The sequence below is a fragment of the Pagrus major genome, chromosome 18 (assembly GCF_040436345.1).
Source record: "Pagrus major chromosome 18, Pma_NU_1.0".
Lineage (NCBI taxonomy): Eukaryota > Metazoa > Chordata > Actinopteri > Spariformes > Sparidae > Pagrus > Pagrus major.
In genome coordinates, this window is record NC_133232.1 from 31,608,230 (window position 1) to 31,631,157 (window position 22,928).

The 22,928-nt window shown below is 39.1% G+C and overlaps 1 protein-coding gene across 1 annotated transcript in view; it reads right to left on the reverse strand.

Moving 5' to 3' along the window:
• diaph2 (diaphanous-related formin 2) overlaps positions 1 to 22,928 on the reverse strand; it is a 411,384-nt gene that overhangs the window by 247,432 nt on the left and 141,024 nt on the right. The window contains exons 15-20 of the mRNA XM_073486670.1: positions 22,514 to 22,632; positions 20,240 to 20,304; positions 19,327 to 19,431; positions 15,749 to 15,811; positions 11,611 to 11,988; positions 6,322 to 6,436 (exon numbers count right to left, since the gene is read on the reverse strand). Coding sequence (XP_073342771.1) covers positions 6,322 to 6,436; positions 11,611 to 11,988; positions 15,749 to 15,811; positions 19,327 to 19,431; positions 20,240 to 20,304; positions 22,514 to 22,632 — 845 coding nt within the window. The remainder of the gene's footprint in view (positions 1 to 6,321; positions 6,437 to 11,610; positions 11,989 to 15,748; positions 15,812 to 19,326; positions 19,432 to 20,239; positions 20,305 to 22,513; positions 22,633 to 22,928) is intronic.

Below are 22,928 nucleotides of genomic sequence, written 5' to 3' on the forward strand. Positions count from 1 at the left end.
GTTTTAACCAAGTTAAATTTTCAGGGCTGACCTTTACAGGTAAAACACAAGTATGATGTTTTTGTTTTTTTGTTTTATTTTGTTTTGTTTTGTTTACAGAACATCATGGTATAATAACCAAATAAAATAAAACAAACGAAAAGTCAACAAAACATGTGAAAAGATAAAATAAATCTTCTTTTCTCTCCACCAATATTTATGCTTCTTTTAAAAGGTGCTTTGTTGGTTTGGTCCCCCTCAGCCTTATTCACCACAATCACTTGGCTGAGCATGCTCATTAGCTTCCTCGGCATCATTAACACAGAGGCATGCTGGGAAAGATAGTCTGAATGACCCCATTCGGGGGGGTGGACTACAGCCTCTAATTCCTCCTTTACGATGCACATACATCTTCATTAGTTCTCTCCCTCTGTGTCATTGAGTATCAAACCATAATATGTATTAATTTACTCGCCTACCCAAAGATACTGTATAATATGTAACATTTTCACAATAAAATATCCAAAAATAACTTGATCTTTGCTATTTAATTTGTAGAGTTGTGTAATTAAATTACCGCAAGTGTTTAAACGTTCATAAAAAAAAGAATAAATATTCATTACATTTAATTTATGAAACATCAGATGATACGTCAGAAAGTGAGGATGGAAGTCAGGGAACGTTACTAAATTCAACAACTCCCATGATCCCTCACTACTTCACAAAGTCAAACTACGTCTTGTGTTTTTATTGTTTTAACTGAGGGAGGTCGAGGAGCAAAAATTACATATTGCGTGTCATTTTAACACAAATCTGGATATAACCTATTTACAAAATGACTGTAACCCACATGGATTCACCTTATTCATCAAAAGTAGCGGTTTGATAATTAAAATATATTGCCAACATTTTTTGTATATTGAAATATACAGTACAGTATACACAGAGATTTCAGTTGTTGTGGAGTAACCTCTCCTCTTTTGTTTTGTTGTTACTACTGAAAAGCCCAGACATCACCATTACAAAGTGGCATATGCCCTTTGTCCGTCAGCAATTGGTGTGTGCAATGGAGGAAACATTTTAGAAGAAAGGGGGTGTGAAGTTTGCCAACATCAATCTTGTTTCAAATTGAACTGCAAAGTTCCAGCTGAATGAATTGCCTTTCAAATGCAGCAGGCCATGGCTACACACATTCAATCCCGAAGTGAATCTGATTTGATCCCAAAGAGCCGTACAAAGGCACAACCCACTGATTGATAAAGCGAACTGAGGGGAGATGAGGGTAAAAGAACAAAAAAAGGGAGCCAAGTCAATGGAGAAGAGGCTAAAGAAAGAGGGAAAAAGCCGATACAGCTGAGCGGAGGCAGAAAAGGGGGGAAAGGACGAGAAAGAAAGCAAGGGGGAAAAACTATTTTTAATGGGAAATAAAATAACTGTGTGACGTGGGTTGATCTTCGGGGCACATTTAATGTCTCGTACACAAGTTGAAAAGATGTGAAAAACCGGAGAGGTTAGTGAGCGCAAATAGAGATGTGTGTTGCTGATAACAGATTGCTCAGCTCTGTGCGTGGGTGCTAACAATTTTCCGATTACAAAGCACTCGCTGGTGCCAAAGGTGAAATACCTTCCTTGACATCAGTGACTGAGGTGCAGCTGTAACATATTTTCATCTCACAGGAGAAAGTGTTACATTTTTCCACACTAGGTCAAGAGGCTGCGTGTTGTATAAAAAAAACAACATTAAAATTGCACAGTTGATTAATGCTCACGGTATAAAAGCTATAGAACTGTGCGAGCAGCTGAAACAGATAAATCGCTGAGCTGCTCTTTAAATGAAGCTAAAAAGCCTCATTGTCATTTTTACAATAGGGTTTCAATAACTCATTAGCTTAAATTAGAAGGATGAATAACTGTGACTTTATTGCTATATCAGCGAAATACTCTTAATGGGAAAATTGTTTAAATGAACCAGAAATCTAACTACCAGTTTATAATGGCCACATGTTACCAAAAACAGCAGTATTTTCTGTTGGGTGAAAAGCAACAATGTGTTTCAGATTTTGAGCAAAATAAATCCAATTTAAAAGCAATCAAATTTAATTACTTTTGCTAGCTTCTTCTTAGGTGGCAAGACCAATAAATTAAAGGGTAATTCAGTCAGATTTTTTTGTTTTGATTTGTTATTTCTTTTTTATAAACTTGGCTTTATTTTCATAGGTATGGCCGTCATTCCTGTCTGTTTATGTCTAATTGAATATATATAAATACATTTTTATGCAAACAAGTTTTTATTAATATTTTCTGAGTATGCAATGCACCATGTAATATGCTCAGTTACTTTTAAAATCATTATTGAGTAACAAGTACATTACTGAATAATTACCTGAACCATCTTCAGCATCTGATCCCAGACGGGTCAGTGAAAACGCTGACATACGGACCAAAGACACAATTCAAACTGAAGATTTAGAGAAACAGAAACCCCGTTGACCGAATGCCTGCTATTGATAATGTTTAAACATCAATGGTTAAAAAAGTAACTAATACTCAGAGTAGTTTGTACTTTTACTTAAGTATTATTTTAAAACCACAAGTTTTACTTGTAATTGAGTAATACTTAAGTAATGTCACTCTACTTGTACTAGAGTACAGATTTATTAGCACTCTTCCCACCACTGCTTAAATGTCAATTATATCCAAAATGAATACAATACATGTTAAATGTTTGCTTATTTTACAACTGTGAAAACAAAGCTTAAACAATTTACCTTGTAAATCAAAACTGTATTTTGCTCCTTTGACGTTTATCCCATGCAATGAACATTGTTGAACTAACACAATAAAAAGTTATAAAGGACATTTCCAGTGTCTTTGATTTGTGATTTAAATAGCCTGGTTAAATCAGTTCCTTTTTTAAAACATGTGGTCTCCTGTGCCATCCTGAAGTCAGATACAATTTGATGTTGCCAGAATGACTTAATCAGTGACATGTCTTTGGCCTTCAGGGTACCTAATAACTGACTTATGTGTTGAATTTTCAATCAGGCCAAAGAACCATCTTATAATAAATGACAAAGAAAAAACTGAAAAGCCACTTTTAGAAGATTGAAGCCGAGCTTGAAATCCCTCTTGATTATCATTTCCTTTTCTTGGAGAAACTCATTAAACAGTGAGACTCATAAAAGCAGCGGGGGAGATGACAGTCCTGCATTCTCAGTTGTTTTAGAGGCCTCTGAGCGCAATAAGCATCTGAAAATTGGGGGCTGTTAAAGTGATTCTTTTTTTTTTTTTCTTTTACTGCCTAAGTGTTGTTCTTCAACAATGCAAGTAACAAGCAAGAATCCCAAGGAACGTGAAGTTAACAGAAGCCTTTTTGCACCATTTTCTGAGGGCAGCTCTGCAGGGAAGGCATTTACACCTGCTTGCCTCATCTTTCACGATACACTAGTCCCCCAAAGTGTGCTCTACTTATAAATATCCACGTCTAAGATGTGGTGAAGATGGAGGTACCACAAAGAAGCACAGAAAAAAACCAACAAGTGCGTATGTGTATGTGTGTGTGTGTGTGTGTGCGTGCTACAAGAAAACGGCGCCAATATCCCAGACAAATGAAGTCAGTTTTCACCAGTGACTTGTTTGTCAAATCAGCACACAGGATTTATGGTCCGTGGTTACACTGAGAGGTTACAATGAGAGTACAAGACCTCAGGAATTAATCTTGCAAGTCTCTCCACCTGAAGCTCGAACACAGCTTTAAACAACACCAACACCGGTTAAACAACTTGACTTGAGATGGAGGAAGACTCGCTACCCATATGGGTCAGATTCAAAAGCAGATATGAGGCGGGGGATCTTTTTGACAAAACGTTTAATGTTCAAGGACACTTACTGTTACAAACCCGTCAGATGGTATACGTTTGAAAAAGACTATACTACATGAATCATGAAACGGAGGAAAGCAAAACAAATGAACAACTATCTCATTTTAGGAAGACACCATCTAGCACCTTTTTTTTCATGCAAAACCATCTACATCAAAGCCCTCCTCGTTGACTTTCAACATCACTGACGAGGGGGGGTGGGTAGATATCAAACATTAAACAGCATTTTTCATTCATGAGCAAATCATGTTCTGTTTCAACAATAGAGGGAAAAAGAGCTGATTCAGTGGAGTCGCTGCAGGGGTAATTGATAGGGATCCAGCAAAGGTAACTCCCAGGGGAAATGCTGGATCATGAATTCCTACCCTGCCAGCAGGAATGTGGACTATCTATAGAGCTCTTTTTTTGAAAGCCCAGTGGGTGAGAAAGTGAATTTAATAAAGAATTTAAAAGGACATTTAAAGCTGAATTAAAACCATGTGTCTGTGGAACTCCCAATGTTAAGTTGTATTTCACTTTAAAGGCCCCATATTATGCTTATTTGAAGCTTCATACTTTTATTTTGGTTTCTACTGGGAAGTGTTAACATCCTTTAACGTTCAAAAAAACAAGCCTAATCGAATATAAAACTCGATAGTCCTGCATCACTCTAAATGTTAAACCATACATAACTGCTTGACCATAATTTAACCTCACCAGATCTAGGATCCACATTAAATGGTGTACACTCATAGATACCAGCTACCTAAATATGCCTGATCTTTGTCATCAAGAGCCATACATTATTCTCTGAGAAACTAACGAAAATGTGTAAAAACGCAGCCCTCTTGCAATGTTAGAAAACAGTGTTTAATTTCTCGTCAAAAATATCTCATTACACTTAATTTAAGACACAATCACCTAGAAAGCAACATTTCACTGAGATATAGGGACATGAACTTTTACTTGTTCCCATGCAGATTGTGTTGACTAAACAAAAACACTTTGAATTCATTGTTTTTTTCTTTTTTTTTTTTTGCAGTGCTTCTTGAATCTGTAACCAAAAGTTAATGGGGTCTATTCAGGGCCAACACCCATCCTCTGTCCAAGTTTTGTGGAAATCTGTTCTGTAGCTTTTCTGTTATTCTGCTGACAAACCAACCGACCAACAAACAGACACAGGTGAAGGTAAAAACATTTTATAGTAGCAGTGCTTTGCAAACATCTTACTGATTTTAAATGCTGAATTGAAATTATATGTATAGAGTAATATTTCCCTCTCTAACAACTTATAACGAAAAAAGAAAATTAGTATCATTAAATAGGTTTGAAAGAGGTCTGATTCTTAACTACTTCAGAAATGCCACAGAGCATGTGTCAAAAATGATAGTGACTGGCAGATACCCTCTGGGTTAAAGACAAAAGGCCTGTCCCTGACACTTCATTAATCCTTGCAACAACTCTTCTTTCCTGCCCGCATTCTCCCTCTATCTGTATTATGCCGGCAAATCACCTTGCGGCAGCTGAGGCAAAATTGCTATTTATTTCACAGAGCAAAAAAAGAGATCAACCTAGTTTGTAGACCCGGAGGCGGTGAGAAAGATGTAGCGAGAGGCTGCTTGGGGGCTGACTGGTGTCCAAACAGACGGTGGGTATATCATGTATGGGAAAAGTTGGAGGACTCTGTATAGTTATGTCCACACACCCTGACAGAGCTAAGATTTGACTGTTCTGCACTTGACAGGTCTCTGACTTCTCCCCTCCCACTGCTACTTGAATAAGAGGGGTGTAGCACTCACATAGACACACACACTGTCAAAGAAGTGGAAAAGCACTCAAATTGTCATGGGAGGAATACATCAAGTGCCTTCACACTCCCTCTTCTGTGAAAAACCAAAACTTGCTCTGTACTGCTTGTGTTATTCATCAGCAAGTTAGGTAGCCTGGTTGTGTATCTGAGAAACAAACTGGCCAGGACAAGAATACTCCCAGAGCTTCCTTCACAAAAGCCTCCCATCTTTCCCTGATGGTGGACTGGTCTACTGGACTGGAAAAGGCAAGAAGCAAACCAAGCATATCTGCTCTCGGATCTCACATATGTGTACAAGTTCAAGTTGGTGCACACCCAGGCACACACACAAAAAACACTGATCTGAAACTACTCAATGCGTAAAAAACAACAAATACAATGAGCAGCCACCATCGCATTTCGAGCTCTCTCAAAGACACAAACACTGCAGCAAGCCTTGGTATCCCTAATTGGCACAGAGATCTGACTTGAGAGCATACATAGATGGGGTTCAAATGCAGTGGGGAAAGAAAGTGCTTGGTTTTAAGATAATTAACATTTCAATGAGAAAAAATGGTTTCTTTAAGTGTCACAAGATGAAAGTGGCTTGGCATCTATTGCCGGAGAGGCTAAATGAAGCATGTGTGTGTAGATTAATTAAGGAGGGGGTGAAGAGAGATGACGCCTACTTACCTTTGCTCTGCGACGAGAAGCAGAGGGAGAGCTGAGCAAATAGGTCAGGATTCTCAAACTTCTCTTCTTTGACTTTGATCCAGAAGCAATTCTCTGCCATTTCCTGAGGCACTATCTGCAATGACACAAGGATTCCATTATCACCACAATCAGAGACCGCCATTCCACCAACCTGCCACTCAAAAAGTTCTTCTCACTGGAGATGCGGTTTGTGTGTGTGTTTTGTTCTGTACGTGGACACACACATGCCCTTGCGTGTGCAGCTGTCGCGTTCGAGTAGCGAACAACAACCAAAAAAGACCAAAGAATTCAAAGCGATGACGGAATCACATAAATCTGACCACTTTAAATGATGATGTGTGGATAGACCCTGGCTTTCAAGCTCTTGTTGACCTCTCTTGAGATGAATGAAATATGTGAATTTCAATTCACTCAGCAACCCTGTTTATGCACCCCTTCTTCCCAGACTTGAAACAGCAAAGCGCCCACACACACTGAGGTGACAGCAGGCCACAGGGACGCTTATTCACCCCTACTCTTTTACCCCTTCTCAGTAGACAACAGAGAGTAGGAGGGTACAGAGAGATTCAGACAACAAGCCCCAGACCTATGTTGCAAATATTACTGGCCAATAATGTGACACTACTCTATGTCTGCTGTACATTGTGCTACATGTAAGTGCTATGGTGAGAGCTCTCCGTGTGACACTTGTGGCTTTTTTTAACCGAGGGCCTGGACTGGCAGTTAGCCTATTGCACTGCTGCCATTTACCTCCTCATAACCACAGTAATTACATTCAGAAAGGGGTTTAAGTGAAACAGTTATGCAATACAGACAGAGTTCCAGCTGATGCTGGCCAATCTTTCCCAAGGCCATATAGAAACAGGGATAAGTGTAGCACTGTTGCACAGACCTATAATGGTCACAATAGGTGCTTTAATGGGAGGCTTATGAAACGTTCAACATGAGCTAGTGTTGTTGTTGAGTGGAGATAACAAAGTGCTGCTGTGCTCTTATTTCCTCCCGTACGATCCACTCAGTCCTAGAAAGCGAAGCGGTCTATTTCATGTCCTAGGAAGCCTTATTCAGAGAAAGTGGTGAAACGGCAAATAGTGATGTAGCAGAAAATTCAACTACTACTGCTACTAATAATAACAATAATAATAAAATAAAAATAATTGAAAAAATAATGCAGCATATAAAGCTACAGCTCATGTTAGTAACTCCCTTTTATTTCCAACATGATGAATCAAGCAGAACAGCACATCAGTGACAACAACTACGGCTCCACTAACGAAATCATCAACCGATTTTGTTCTATGCCGCCAGCCTCATCATCATCCTCTAACGCTAACTGTGATTATCATTTTGCGGTTTAACTGAGAACCAAAACACTTTCTTGCCAAATTCAAGCTTCATGGAGAAAATCACTGCAATTAAAAATTGCTCATAAAGTTAGGAGGAGATGGAGAAGAACTTAACTCTTGATTGAAGGAGACAGCTTCAGTACAAGTATCTGCTCCTGAATTAAAACAGAAACTCGCCAGAAAACTTTTCCCCTCAAATTGTATTAATAACGAAAATAACAATCCAAAATTAATTTCTTTTTAATTTTAATCATCAACTAACTGATTGATCTCCCTACAGCTTCTTAGAAAAAGCTATTTTCTAAAAACAACTGACATTTTTCCCAAATTCTGTAATGATACATTTCCAGTATCAGAGTAAGTATCATCAAAAGCCAGTTTAAAATGCATTCTGACTTTGATCTAAGTCCACCTCTGCATGGAGCCACATTTAAACATCCCTGCATAGTGTGATACAGTGAGCGTGCTGATGTTATGAGACAAATTAGATCATCCGCCTCTCCCTCGATCCATTCCCTGCAACCTTTTTAAAATATGTTTTCAGTCATTTAGCAGATGTTTGCTCATCATAGTAAACAGCTCTCTACAGACTGGCACTCACGTCCCTTTTAAAAAAGGACAATTTAGACCGTAGCTCCTGACCATTCTCAAACCTTAGCATTCATGGTAAAATAACTGAAAAAAATGTTTATCACTACTTGCATAGCTATTTTGTAAGTATGACAAATACCAGTCCAGTCTCGATCTCACCTGAGCGCTATAATACCACATCTTTACATTCTTCTCAGCTATCAAAGCTATGCTGATGACACTTTAGATTCACTGCTCAGCTGCCTGAAGGAAATCAAGCTGATGTCACAAAACATCTTGCAGTTGAACAAAGAAAAGACTCTCCACTCTTCTAGTGCTGGGTGGCTCCAGGGCCAAGTCAAGAACTTGGGAGGAACTTCTGATAAAACACATCAGCAAAGTAGTCTCCAGTCACCTCAGAAATATTTCAAGAGCAGCAAGCGACAAAGGACAAACACACAAAGGACTGCCAATAGGCTGAATATATAGCTGAAATGTTTTGGTGATTTTTTAGGGCAATTCCAATTCCTTCACATTTTCTTCATTTAACATTCAGCCTGGCGCATGACTCCCAGAATAAAGATGTCATCTGTCATTTGAACTAATGCGCTAAAGTCGAGCTTGCTTGCAGTTATTTCCTTCATCCCATTGCATCCATGCTGCTTTTTGTTCTGCCATCCCCATATAGTTACGGATATGCTTAATAAACACAGTAAGATTATAGGATTTTTTTCATGGGGAGGATGCATATATAATATGTGCGTGTTTGTGTGTGTGTGTGTGTTTGTTTGTTTGTTTTGGCAGTTGGACGGTCCCATACTTAATCTTCATTAATAATTTTCTCTGGGAATCACTGGCAAACGAATTTAGAAGCACATGCAGGGGGGAAATAGCCCAAGCTGATTTAAAATGCATTCAGCACTTAAACAAAGCAGGAATTTCCCCGTGAAGCCCTGAGCTGATTTACTTCCATATGAGTGCTTTGTACTGTACTGTTGACTAAAAATGCACTGCCACCACATCTGTTGCTTGACTAAAAGTGTCTAGTTCTATTCATTTTAAAGCTGCCTCTCAATATGTCAATCTAGTTAAAGTAATGTCATGTATACATGCTAAATTGAATGTTTGTATGTATGTGGTCATCAACTGTCTACAGATGAATCTACAGCACCCTCCCACGTGAAACTCCATTGTCTAACAATAACTGCTTACCATATTTGTTCACAATTATGTAATAGTCATTTTTCTCCCATCAAATCTGTCAGAAATGTGTGGGGTATTGGACAGAGAGAATGTAAGTATAGTATAGTATAGTATATGTAATGTTTCTTCCCCCTTTCCTCCTTTATACAACCAAATCATAGTTGATCCCGGTCCTTTCATGCTTCCATCTGCTGCACATGGAAAAAACAAAGGACTCTTGTCCCACCTAATCAACACAAGGGACAGAGGTCTTTTCCTCAGGTTGTTATGAATTTCATTTGCATCATCAAACTACACTTCCTGTGGCGGCAAGGTTAATGCTCCTGCACATGAACCTGTTTCTGTACACTTTGCAGACAATGGGCACTTGCATGTGACTGCATGCACACAAATCCCACATGTAGAACCACATAGATAATTCACAAGAAAATAACTAATAATATTATCAATATTAAGGCACAAACAAATATGTTCCTTACTGCTGGATCACAATATTATTAACATTTCTTACTGCCCAGGAAACTCCCACACAGAGTGAAGCATTTGCATATGTGGCATTTCAAAGAGTCCTTGAGGTGGTATATGTAACATGCTGCTTACAATGCAAGCATCAACACTGCCGTGCATTTCCACATTTCTTTCTCTAATTTATGTGGGTCATTCAGTGGCCTTTTGTCATATAAATAATGATACCAAACTATCCCCCTTTTGTTACTTTAAAAACTAGAATGACCATATTCTATTGTATGTCTGTCCAGATTGATATAGTATATGTATGTAGTCAACACTTTCAAAGAATTCAGTGAGAGGTATCATTGTTTTTGTTTTGTTTTCTTTGGCGGGAAATAGATTTTTTGAAAGATGTGATTCCAACGAATAATATCCAGTGAGAAACATGCCTACTTCACTTTGAGACTATTTTTACAGAGGAGCATAGAGGACTGATAGAGAGCTTCATTACATTGTGCAATGACAATCCCCTGGAGCTCAGTATCAGTATAACAAATGAGCAGTGGTAGACTACAATGCTTTGAATATGGACGTTGCTGCAAAGAAGCTAAAAATTCTGAAAATTTGGTGCTTCACACACATCTTTGACCCGCAGCTGAGAAGATCTAAGTCGGTTCCTGAGTCATAGCATTGAATGATGGCCAGAAAAGTGTTTTTTTTAATGATGTCACAGTGAAGCTGACCTTTAACCTTTGGATATAAAATGACATCACTTCATTATGTTATCATAATTAGCATATGAATTCTTGAGTTATGGCTTAAAACATATTATGTGAGGTCACAGTTATTTGGAACGTTGACAAGCAAGTCCTAATCGCTTCATCCTTGAGTCCAAGTGACATTTGTGCCTGAGGTAATGAAATTATCTCGAGGTGTTCCTGAGAAATCATGTTCACGAGAATGGGAGGGACAACCTAGAAAGCTCAAAATGCATAAACATGCTGAAAACATGAACAGGTACCTATATAACAGCCCACAGCATATTGAAATATTTGTCTTGACTCCATAGCTTCATCTCATCAAAACCATTAAATATAATGTGCAACACCAAAATGGTGTCAAAAGAAATTGTCTGATGTTTGGGTGGCTGTCAGTAATTGAAGACTAAAAACGCAAGGTCATACAAGCATTGGCAAAGAACCACAAATTAATGCTAAGAGCTCCCGAGGCGATGGGTGAATTAGCTATGGTAAAATAGAGCCCACATGCACAAAAACAACCTATTGAAACTGTACTCAAATGTGATGGAATAGTACACAACCCAGTCTTCATTCAATTATGCAAAGAATGGGCAAATCCAAGGACATTCAAGCAATGAAAATTGTTCACTGTTAAATCATTTGAAATGGGTGCTGAGTGCGGAATAGTGTCAGTGACTCCATTGTTGCTTGACTAAATTTAGAGTGTGTTTGAATAGAGCCCTTTTTGATAAGAAACTTCAACTCTACATCCTCTTTTTGTGTACGGTGTCATCAGAAATCCTTCAAATCCAAAGCTAAATGTTTGCATGATGGTAAAAAGATTTAACAATATTCTAGCGCGCAATAATATCTCCATTACAGTCTACAATCACCACTATGTTTAGTGAACATGAGACTATACGTCGTGCTACAGTGAATAAAAGCTCAGGCTACCATACCTTGGTCCAGTTGACCCTCTTCATCACAGTGTCTGGCTTGTAGACCTTCTTAGGCTCCAGTCCATAAGGCAGCTTGATGACAGGCAATGCAGGAGGTGGCGGAGGCCCACCTGGGCCCCCGAAGAAAGGTGGAGGAGGAGGGGGCCCACAACCAGGGGGTGGCGGGGGAGGTGGAGGTCCTCCACCTGGGGGCGGAGGTGGTGGAGGTGGCGGTGGGATGCCAGCGTGGCCAGGGAGAGGAGGGGGAGGGGGAGGAGGGGGAGGACAGCCACCAGGTGGAGGTGGGGGAGGAGGTGGTGGAGGAGGAGGGGGAGCTGCTGCACCGCCTGGTAAGGGTGGTGGAGGTGGTGCTCCGGGCGCAGTTGGACCCGCTGCAATCTGTAAGTAGAGGGTAGGCATATTAATGATGCCTCATCAACCAAGACTCTTCAAGACTTGTTTTTATTGGATCCAATGATTGATTAGTGTTTCTGTTTATTGTAGATTTTTCATATTTGTTGTATTTTCCCAAATCATGTTATCTTAATTTGTATTGTTTGTTTGTTTGTTTGTTTCGTTTTGGGGTTTTTTTGTTGTAAGAGAGGAGAAGGTCTGTCGATAAAATCTGTTTTACTCCCTGCACAACAAGATCTTATTGACTCACGATGAGCTTTGACTGAGGGCAGAAAGTAGGGTGCGTATGTCAATAACAGTCAACCAGCTCGCTGCATCGTTTCATGTCATGGACCATTTTGAGAGTTGCTTGCAAGTTCAGACCACATGAGGAGGTGATGTCCTCGGCTATTTTCATGACTTTGCGATCCAAAGAGATCATGATCACAAGTTTACTGACACTTTTTGTGGAAAAGTTTGCAAAGTTGACCGTAAATCCTTCAAGAAGGAAAAGTGGGATGCAACATTTTCTTCTTCTTACTCTATACATATCTGAAGAGCTACACTGGACACCAAAATCTTTATATCATAATCATTTGATCAGATATTATTCATATTAATCATTGCTGTGTTTCATTAATTGTTTTGTAATTTTTTAAGTATCTTTTAATAGTAAGTCCTTGTAGAGTTGCCAGTAGAGGAAAACATGCATGCATGTACTGAGCTGCATCAGTAATGCACAGAATTGTGTTTAGTGACAGTTTTACACTTTCCACATCAAGACATAATGTATTTATTCAGGGAAACATGATTTTTTTAAAGTTGAACTTATACTCTAGCTACTACGCTTCAATCAGTCAACAGTGATTCATGTTTTTATCTATATTTACTGTAACTTATAGCAGGGGATATACTGTACATGTGTAAAATTGTCTCCACCCTCATATATTTCTTATCATGCCTGTTTTAGAATCAACTGAGGCAAAAATAAAAGAAAATATTTTCATAAACAAGGAAACCGGTGCTGTTTGTAAAAAGCAATGGCTCCCTAAAGCAACTCTAAATGCAGTGTGAGGATATGTCCCAGTAATGGGACTTGACACAACATTTGTGTACATTATATATGAGACCATGACTTGTGCAGCTCATGTTCACATCATGTGAAATTTATCCGAAAATGTTTGTTGCAGTTTGTTTATACATTGCCATTGGAGGTAGAAGTCATACTTAGACCAATGATGTTGATTTTAAAACAAGAAGACTATAACAAAATGCTGCTTTATATGAAGAGCTGTGAATTGGCAAGGTCAGCCTCTTGCCTCAGGAATATTAATCCACATGGATATGTATGTAAATACAATGCAAAATGTTGGAGTAAACCTGTGATCGACTACTGTTTTAATATACAAAAGATAAGAATGTTTCTTTCCCATCAACTGTTGTCACGAGCCCTCACAATGGCAGGCTATTACACAGTAGACAGGGTTGTAATTAGACCTGAGACTGATAAGACAAACTCCTCTTTCAGTCCTTTGACATGTCTGCACTATAACACATACCACATACACAGGTAGTCTGTGATAGTCAGTGATAACGCCAATAGAAAAATGTTCAAGAGAGAAAAAACGTATGCAAATACAACAATTACAGACACCCAAGCCGAGACGGGGTTTGATCTTTGAAGCTGATTAGACGTCGGCTCTTACCAAAAAGCATTTCCACTTGCACTTCTCATTTCCAAAACCAATTCCACACTATGCCCTTTTTTTTTCCTTCAGTCACTTGATTGTGTGCGTGACTGTGATTGGCTTCATATTTAAAGACATTACGTTGTGTTTCATTACATAATGGCATTGGCAGATTGTTTATTAGGGCCAAAATTAAAAAGGTGTTCTGCGAGGAGCTTCTTACACGGATCGCCCAGAGCCCTTCAGTGGAAACTCACATCCAATGATTACATGTCTGTCAATCTCGAAGCCCTCTGTGGCCCGTTTCCTCTTTTAAGATTAATATGAGAGAATGGAAGCAAATTAGCTGCTAAATTAGAGCGCAGTTGTTTCCATACTGAAGGACCCTCCGAGTCTTCATCTCTCTCTCTACCTCACTCTCTGATACCCCCAATAATAATAAGCCCAATAATAGGCCCAGTTTTTCACAGAACCCTTGGGATCCAATACCACAGCCACTGGCTTCTTCTTCCTTAGATACCAAAACAAATATCTAAAAAAAGAGATCCTTAAAATGTAGATTGTGCATTTTGAATGAAATGATAATGGCTATTTCATAATAAAATCATATGGGACAACATCAGATGTAATGTTCTGCATTTAGATTTCTTGGTATAAGTGGGTATGTTTTGTATATACATGTGCATATGCATATGTATATGTATATGTATATGTATATAAAAACATATCTATCTATACAGACAAACAGAAAGAACAGATATTGTACATTTTACAGCAAAGGACCCTTCCTAATTATTCTCTCATGGTATGCCTTAATTTCTAAAATGTATATTACCATCTAGCATGTTTTAAGATCACGTTTCTCACCAGGTCCCCTTGACTCTTTTTTCACCTGATGTTACTATTGCAGAACCCATCTGGAGTCCTGTCTAAACTAAAAGATGGGGCTAATATGAAATCTAACCTATCCAATTTGGATTCATAGTCTTCTGGACTCAATGGGGAGGTCAGCATGGCAGGTAATTAACTCTGAATGCAATGTGATTAAATCTATGCCCCAATCTCATCTCTGATGGAGGAATTCAATCACTGTGTGTTTACTTATGAAAATTGCATTAAACAAGCAGGAAATGTGTGTAGTTAAAAACCACTATAGAGTTTAACATAGCTTCCAACTGTTAACGAGCTTAATGGAATAAAGGTCTTAAATGATTGTCTTTTTGAACCATGGTATCTACTTTAGTTGATTAGTAATTTCAAGAGACAAAACCAGTCGCCAGGATAAAATGTTGGCAGTAAAAGTTTATACTATAATCTGCACTCGCTCTTCCCCTCATGTCTACGGTCAATCACATATGGACTGCAGACAGAGAGAGAGAGAGAGACGCTCTCTGTTACTACATCCCTCTTTTAGATGCAGCCAAGAATCATGCCAAGCCGGACACCACGGTTAAAGACTGCATGCTTGTGGCAACTGGGTGTTTTCGACCAGATCTAGGGAACATCTTTAGCCATTTTTGTGCTGATGAAAACAAACATTTTAAGCCGAAACGTGATCTTTTTCTAACCCTAACCAGGGTTTTTTTTGTGTGTGTGTGTGCCTAAACCTAACAAGATCATAACCACAGCGCTGACACAACATTAAAATGTTAGTTTAACCTAAAGAAATGTGATGTTTCAACATATCCGCAGTTTGCAGAAACATACATTGCCAACATGTATTCTGGCTAACGGGTTGTACAATACATTCCACCAAATGCAATATTAAATCAGGGTAAATTTCTACTAAATAAATTAACATTTTTAGTTTGAGATTTGTTCGTGCAAATGAAGAGGCATTGCATGTCAGTTCACATCGAACTTAACTTGAATTTAGAGGTAATTCAAAACATAGCTTTACAATTGAATAATATGGAGTGGGGGCCACATGCAGAGATCAGTCCATGATCAGTTTCATAATTCATTCCAACCAATGATTTGAAGAACCACAATCCAGTCCCGTTAATACATAACTCGGATTCTCAGGTAATTAAATGTGAGATTATGTCGAGGGCCGTGCATGCAGAGAGGACACCCACCTTGGCTTCAGATTCCCTGATGAGTCTCTGAGCCTCTTTGAGCTTGTCTTTTTCAATAGTTAACTGTGCAGATACAACACACACACACACACACACACACACACACACACACCACAGGAATCCACAACAGACACAAAGGGCAACAGAGAGGCACAAATGGGGGTGTGTTAGATAGACAGAGAAGAAGAAGAACACTAGTGCACAAGAACAGGTACAATACTCACACCAAACACAAAAGAGCTGGAAAAAGAGGCGAGCAGGGAAAAAGAGGATGTCCTTTACACAGTTAATGGCAATGGTAGTACAGTGTTATATTCCCATTTTGTCTGAATGAGCTATTTGATGTGCAAAAGGCAGAGTGTACTGTACTTCTACACCTAAAACAAGATGTAATCTATCTTCAAAAGAACATCAGAGCAAGGCATTGACTGCAGCATGAAAGGAACAAAGCGCAGCATCTCTGACAGTTGGTACACCTTCAAAACCCTTCTTCCATTTCCATTTTTTTTTTTTTTTCCAGCTATGGCGTTGCAAAGTACATTTCAACTTAACACTCTTAGATGTGTGATGGGCATTGATTTCACTCTGCAGTCTTTGTTTTTAAAAATGTACCCATTTTGCTTTGATATTCACTCTGTGCGACCTTACCAAGAGAAGGAGGATGGTAACATATTCCACAGCAACTGAAATGTAATATTTTTCCGGAGTCATTCCTACAGAACACATCTTACTATGGACTTTAGAGAACTAAATATTTAATGTGGATAATGGAAAGGAAGATGGAAACTTTTTAATGGGGTGACTTAAAAAAGAACTTTCATTTTGCAGGAATTTTAGAAAATGGTAGTAAAGTGCAATATTTAAAGCAGAGAGAAGTTATATTCGATCTTTCATCCTTAGGGATTAAAAGTTAGAGGCTTTGAGAAATCTCAGTTTTGACAACAAGCCAAAGAGAATTTTAGAAGGTATGTGACAGAATGCTTTGCTTTCGGCTCTTTTGACCTCCATTTTCTGTTGAGCTATTAATGTAAGGATACATGTAGAAGATGACAGTGAATTTATCAGTGCATTTTTAGGCTTGACAATTGAATCTCATGACAGCAGGAGCACATTACGAGAATGATGAAATTGTGAGTTTCGCAGTCATTATCAGTTGTGTCAAATTCTGTAATCAGCCAGGGCGGAAGGCAGCCTGGCAGTAAAAGAGAGAGAAAGTGGTCCACTACACCTCCAGCTCCTCTCGGGGCCAAGCTGGGTCAGCTACAAGACCGCTAAGTTGTTAAAACCTATTAATGGGATGGCGCAGAGCGCTCCAATGTACCACTGCTACACTGCTACATTATTCATCACATTCAGAGCCGATTCAGTGAAAAGCTTCCGTTTTTACCCTGAATGGGTGCAAGCAAAGGTTTGGGGAAGGGTGGATGATTTCCACTTGTTGTGATTTCTGTGTCCTTTTGTCGATGTTTACAGGCAGAACCTCCACTCAACTCAATTGGTGGGATTATCAAACAGACACATCAAACAGGCTGCTTGTTACAATGCCAAAGTTCCCCAGCGAAAAGACTCTCATTAGACGTGTCGGTTCACAAACAAGGTGAGGAGAGGCGACTTGGGCGTGCACGTGTTTTGATATCTGACAGGAATTCTGTCTCGGAGATGAAAGGTTTAGGGTTAGCTCCCACTCCATTCATATTCTGCAAGACAGCGGCGATAGCGCACAGCAGCTTTGATGGACAAACTGAATGTGTGTCCTCACAATGATTTAAAGGTTCTGCGCTCTCACAGTTAATGGCTTTCTACAGTGCTGTGTCAAATGTGGATTAGGTTGCAAAACACACTCTTTCAGCCGAGTTGCCCTCAAGTAGCAAGAATCACAATCGACTGAGAGGATGACTCTGGTGTTTTGTTCATTTGCTTGGGGTACCAATTGAATGGTCAATGTGAATACCTGTTTAAAATAAGAAAAAGGAGATAACTCTGAATTGCTTTTTGCATACTTTAAGATTTCTTTAAAAACTTGAGCGCTGAGAGCCCAAATATCAACTCTTAATTAAAATTAAAAAATATTCAAGGCCACTGAAAATTAACTAAAGCTTAAACAGGAGTCACATTCCTAGTTAAGTTTATTCATGCTCGACAGTAAATGTAGCCCTATTGTGCATGTACTTAATGTACTGTATTTACTGTATGTCCTGTCAGGATGCATAGGGGATATGCTGAAGTCCTGATGGCCACATTCATGCAACTATGCCCCAAACAAATTACACGTTTCCCCGCTGATGTTAATGCATGTTGATGTGCTGCTCTCCAGCAGTAACTGCACTCTGAAGGAGCATTCAGACAAACAGAGGAAGAGAGAGCTTGACTCTCAGGGGCGCCTCCACTCCACACTACCTGTTAAAGCACACAGCCAGTCATTCTTCAAAAGACAGAGACCTGCCAGGGGAGGGTGGGAGGGAGGTGTGTTATAGGGAAGAAAACAGTTGGAAATACAACATAAAAAGCTAAAGACAAGGGAAGGAGGGCAAGCTGAGGTAATGCAGCCTGATGCATTCATTTCTGACAGGAGGTGGAAGGAGACTGCAAGGGGGGAAAAGTGCAAACGGGCCGAGATGAGTTTCAGCTTCTGATGGCGTCATTAAACTAGGCGGACAGTGGAAGAAAAGCGGGTAACAAGTGGTGATACAGAACAATGAAGTGCGGGAGTGAGACCTACACACAAGTTAAGTTTTAAGGATTAAAAACTTTGTGTGACTTTGTCCAGGACAACAGCCAAAGCTTTCGCTGAAACGCAGCATTTGTTCTGGACTTAAGAATGATAGCTAGAGGACTGAAGTAACTGAGAAAACTCCCAGCAATGCTTGGACCACAAATGCAGGTGCAGTTTAACAGACTGGGAGTGCCAACATGCTCCAAGCAACCAGAGATGAATGTTTGAAAGAAAAAGCAATCTTTGATGTAAATGCAGCTATACCATCTTTCAATCCAGGTCTATATTAAATTCCCTAAGCAGGAAGGCAAACTGCCCTTTACTCCCAAGACAGTACTAAAGTGTTTGAAATTGGGTTAAGGGGGAAATAGCAGTCATTTTCTCTGCTCAAAATGGACAGTTTTGCCTGGAAAGAAATGATGTGCAGGCCAGGAAAAGAAATGCAATCCATCTCTGTGATGATAGAATTACATAGGGAAAGCTTCAATAGAGCAATTCTCCCATAAAAAGAGCTACAACTTAAGAAGGAGATTGACCCTTTATTAAATCAAACGTTCTTGCATCGATGAGAACTCCCACTTACAGCAGCAGCACATCTGTAAGTGGGGTGGAAAGGTATCCATCTGACCAAATCAGCCCTTTTTCTAGTGGGTGCCATTACTTCTTGATGCTATGATCTTAAGGCAAAGACTTTTTATTCTGCATGAGATGTTTTTCACTTTAAAAAACTGATTAAAGGGCTGCTGGACATGTTTTTTCAATACCATCTTCTTCATACTTTTTTGGAAAACATACGATATAAAAGTTCTCTGGGGGAACGTAACACTATTTTGCAGAGTAGTGGGATTTGTCTTCATGGATTTACCTGGGACTCCAGGGCCTGGATCTTCCCCTCCAGCTCTTTGATTCTCTCTTCCTTCTTTTGAGACTCGGCCTGGGCCTCCTGCCGTGCACTGAACTCCTCATCAAACTGCAAGAGAAGAGACAGGAGTATGTCTATGTGCACCTAACAAACACTTGTATAAACAAATACACACACAGGTTGGTGAGCGGCACGGTGTCTCCAGAGAGTGGCCACAGGGCACATCAGCAGACACCAAAACACGCTGTCTTACACTCTGTGGCCGATTTCTATTCATAGCTCTCGTGGCCCTAGAGCCCCGATGTCCTTTGTCTTCGTTTCAGGCCTGGCTTTCATGTATGTTGATGGATCTAACCTTTGCAGAAACCAAGCCATGTCGCTACAATGATATCACCGGCCCAGCAGGGTGCATGGCGGGCTGGTGGGACAGGACTCTTAAGGAGAAAACATATCCAGGACCCCCTTGGTGTCCTCAGACAGTGGTAGTCAGGCTCCTTGAGATACATTTAAATATTATACGTAATACGCTGGAGGTAAGGTTTTAAATTGGCAGTAATATTAGATCTCTCAAATAAATTAATATACAACTGGAAAATTAAGCAAATAACTAATCAATTTAATTAAAATGAAATGTAAGATAAAGAGAGACCCTCAAAGGGCCGGCTTAAAATGCAGAACTGTGTTAAAATAGCCTTCATATAAGTTAAGTCTGCCCCAGCTCTGTGCACAAATAAGTATACATCAGAACATCGGCATTGATTCTTGTAATGCTGATACGGATCATGTAGCGTCACAGCCAGGTATTGATCAGGGCATGGAAAATCAATAGCTTGCCTGGGAGCTCGGGGGAAGAAAAAACTTTCCTGATGGGAGCCGGGCCAACCGACGGGCCCTGCCGGAGTGATTAATGCCTCACCTTTTTGGAGTACTCTGCAGCCTTCTGCTCCGTCTCTTCAACTTTGGCTTTATCCACACACTGATCTGCAAGACAAGACAGTCACAGTCATGAGATACTTCAAAAAGCAAGTCTGGCTGTTTTATTATCAGAACTGAGTTTAACAAAGTATATTAGAGTGCATGTGATTAGCAACATTTCTTGAACAAGCTGTTCAGGCTCAGGAGATGTTTACAACTTAATACTTGACATGTAATCACTTTTTTATTGGCCATTTGTGAGCGGATTGTAACATGACATGTAACATTAGACCTTCTCCTCTCTCGGCTTGCTATACAAGTCCATGGATGACTTGTTACATTACATTGTTTGATGCTTCTGGGCTGTGAATGTCTTCATGAAGGACAGTTTTAGCTCTACGAGGGAAATAGTTTGGGGCACACAAATTTACACACACATTTAAAGAATCATTCTATGTATTATTAAATGGAATACTTAATTTATTTTGTGAACTACATATGTTTCCTTTCCATTACAGGGTGCACTATGTAGTTTTTGGGAAGACATTTTGATTTTCATGCTTAAACAAACTAAATAAACACACCTTCATGACTGAATAAACTGAATATACTAACTGACCTTAAAGAACACCACACTTTCATACTGTTTTACTTTGTTTATATTTGCAGGACCCTGCCACCTTTCTTACTTCAAACAGTGTTCTGGGGACCTTCTTATCCACTGAGAACAGCTTGTTTATTCAGTTATGGGAAAAATAAATATTTCTGAGTTTGTATTACTGCCTTATTAATAGTCAATATTACCATTCTGAGTTTCTGAATTTCTTTTCCAAAACTGCACAGTGCGCACTTTGAAAGGATGTTTGAAAACAAAACTATACAAATAATTAAATTAATGTAAGAAACTTGTCAGGGAAAATGCTTCGAAAAAACAAGAAAAAATCTTAAATGGGCAACTTTGGTTAATGATGCAACTGCTGTGTTGACCTTGGGGATGAGGGGAAAATAAGAGAAGGGACACAGAAGAGTTTTTCATGATATGCTGAAATACTGCCTCACATACAGTGAAGTCAGTCATACTGTGCAACTCTTGGCTCATGTAGATGCGCTCATCATTTTTGCTTCCTCTTCTTTTTACTCTTCTCTCAGTGAAAAATTAATAATTACCTAAAAACTGTAGATTGTTATCTATTGCTAAGGTATCTGATTTGAACAACAGAAAAATCAGTCAAAGCTTAAAGTACAGAACTAAATCCGTGTCTTTGTATTTTTTTTTTAATTACCAATTCTACTTCATTTTCTTTCAATTAAAGTTTCCAAAATGTTTGTGCGTTTCAGCTCAGTTTTATTAGAGTGTAATTAAAAACCCCATGTTTAATAATTCCGCTAGATAAATCATTCGAAGGACAATGTATGAGCAAGATTTCAGTGTAAATTATTGTGAGATCACACATAACGCAACACATTGTTTTCCTCTGAGAAATAATATTTGTTATTTGGAAACAACACCCTAATGTGAATGTGAAAAAAGAAAAAGAAAAAGAAAAAAAAAACAGGAAAAAACAGGAAAAAACCACATGCGGTTGTGCCATTTCATTCCACATGTCTTTTATGTGAACTTAACAAAACACATCATTGGTGGCTTTTTTTTTCTTTTGTTTGTTTGTTTTTTTTGATTAAGTCACAGTAAAGTTAGTGAGAAAACTTATTTAATACTACAGCAGTCCTGTGGGGATAGGTTTAGAAACTTTTAATGACCCTTTGTTGGCAAGTCACAGAACTGTTACTGACACAACAGAGAGAGACAAAGTAGTGTTATTTATTTATTTTCACAGTTTGAGAAAGATTCTCCATTAGCAATGCAGCGCAAATGGATGGGGGTTTTTTTATGCTTCCAGGAACATGGCTGAAAAAATACTCAAACTGCAGAAAGAGACATTTAAAACGATGAATTGGCTGAATTAATTTTGCCAGATATATGCATTATTCGTCAAAAATTAGATGACCCTATCTTATATGTCAAGCCACGGCAGCTGTTTGTCAGAAGAATCTGGAAGGATAATGAGAATGACTGGGAGGTATCAAAGCATTTTTAGCAACATCAGTGATATACCTCCTGCAGCACATGATTTAAAGAGAAAGAGGAACTGATTTTGAGGATGATTTCATTGCATATGGGTCTTAAAGACCGGTATTAGACATTTTAAAGTTTTGCCAACACCTAAAATGAGTGTTAATTAATGAGTGAGTAAATACGAAGCAACTCAAAAAGTACCAATCAGATGAGTGAAGTCCACGTCCAATCTTTTGCTGTAGCCAAAGTCGGGGTCCATCCCATTGCGATGCAGGACCACCTGAGACACGCATTCTTCTATCACCTTGTAATACTGAGGCCTGAGGGGTCGGAAAACATAAAACAGAACAATTAGACAAGCCACAGCAAGATATGAGTGACACAAACTCTACAAGGCTAATTAACCACAAATTATTCCCTTATCCAAGCTGGAGGTCACAAAATGCCATGTCAAAAAGGGTGCTGCTGGAGAAAATAGGCACCCTATTAAATTTGATCACTTGCTTCACCCCGATCATGAAATTAACAGATTAATGGGCACACAGAACCCAAGTCAGTCCGTCCATTTCAAGGTGACAGACGGTAACCAAGGCTGCACTTGCCCTCTTGCCTAATT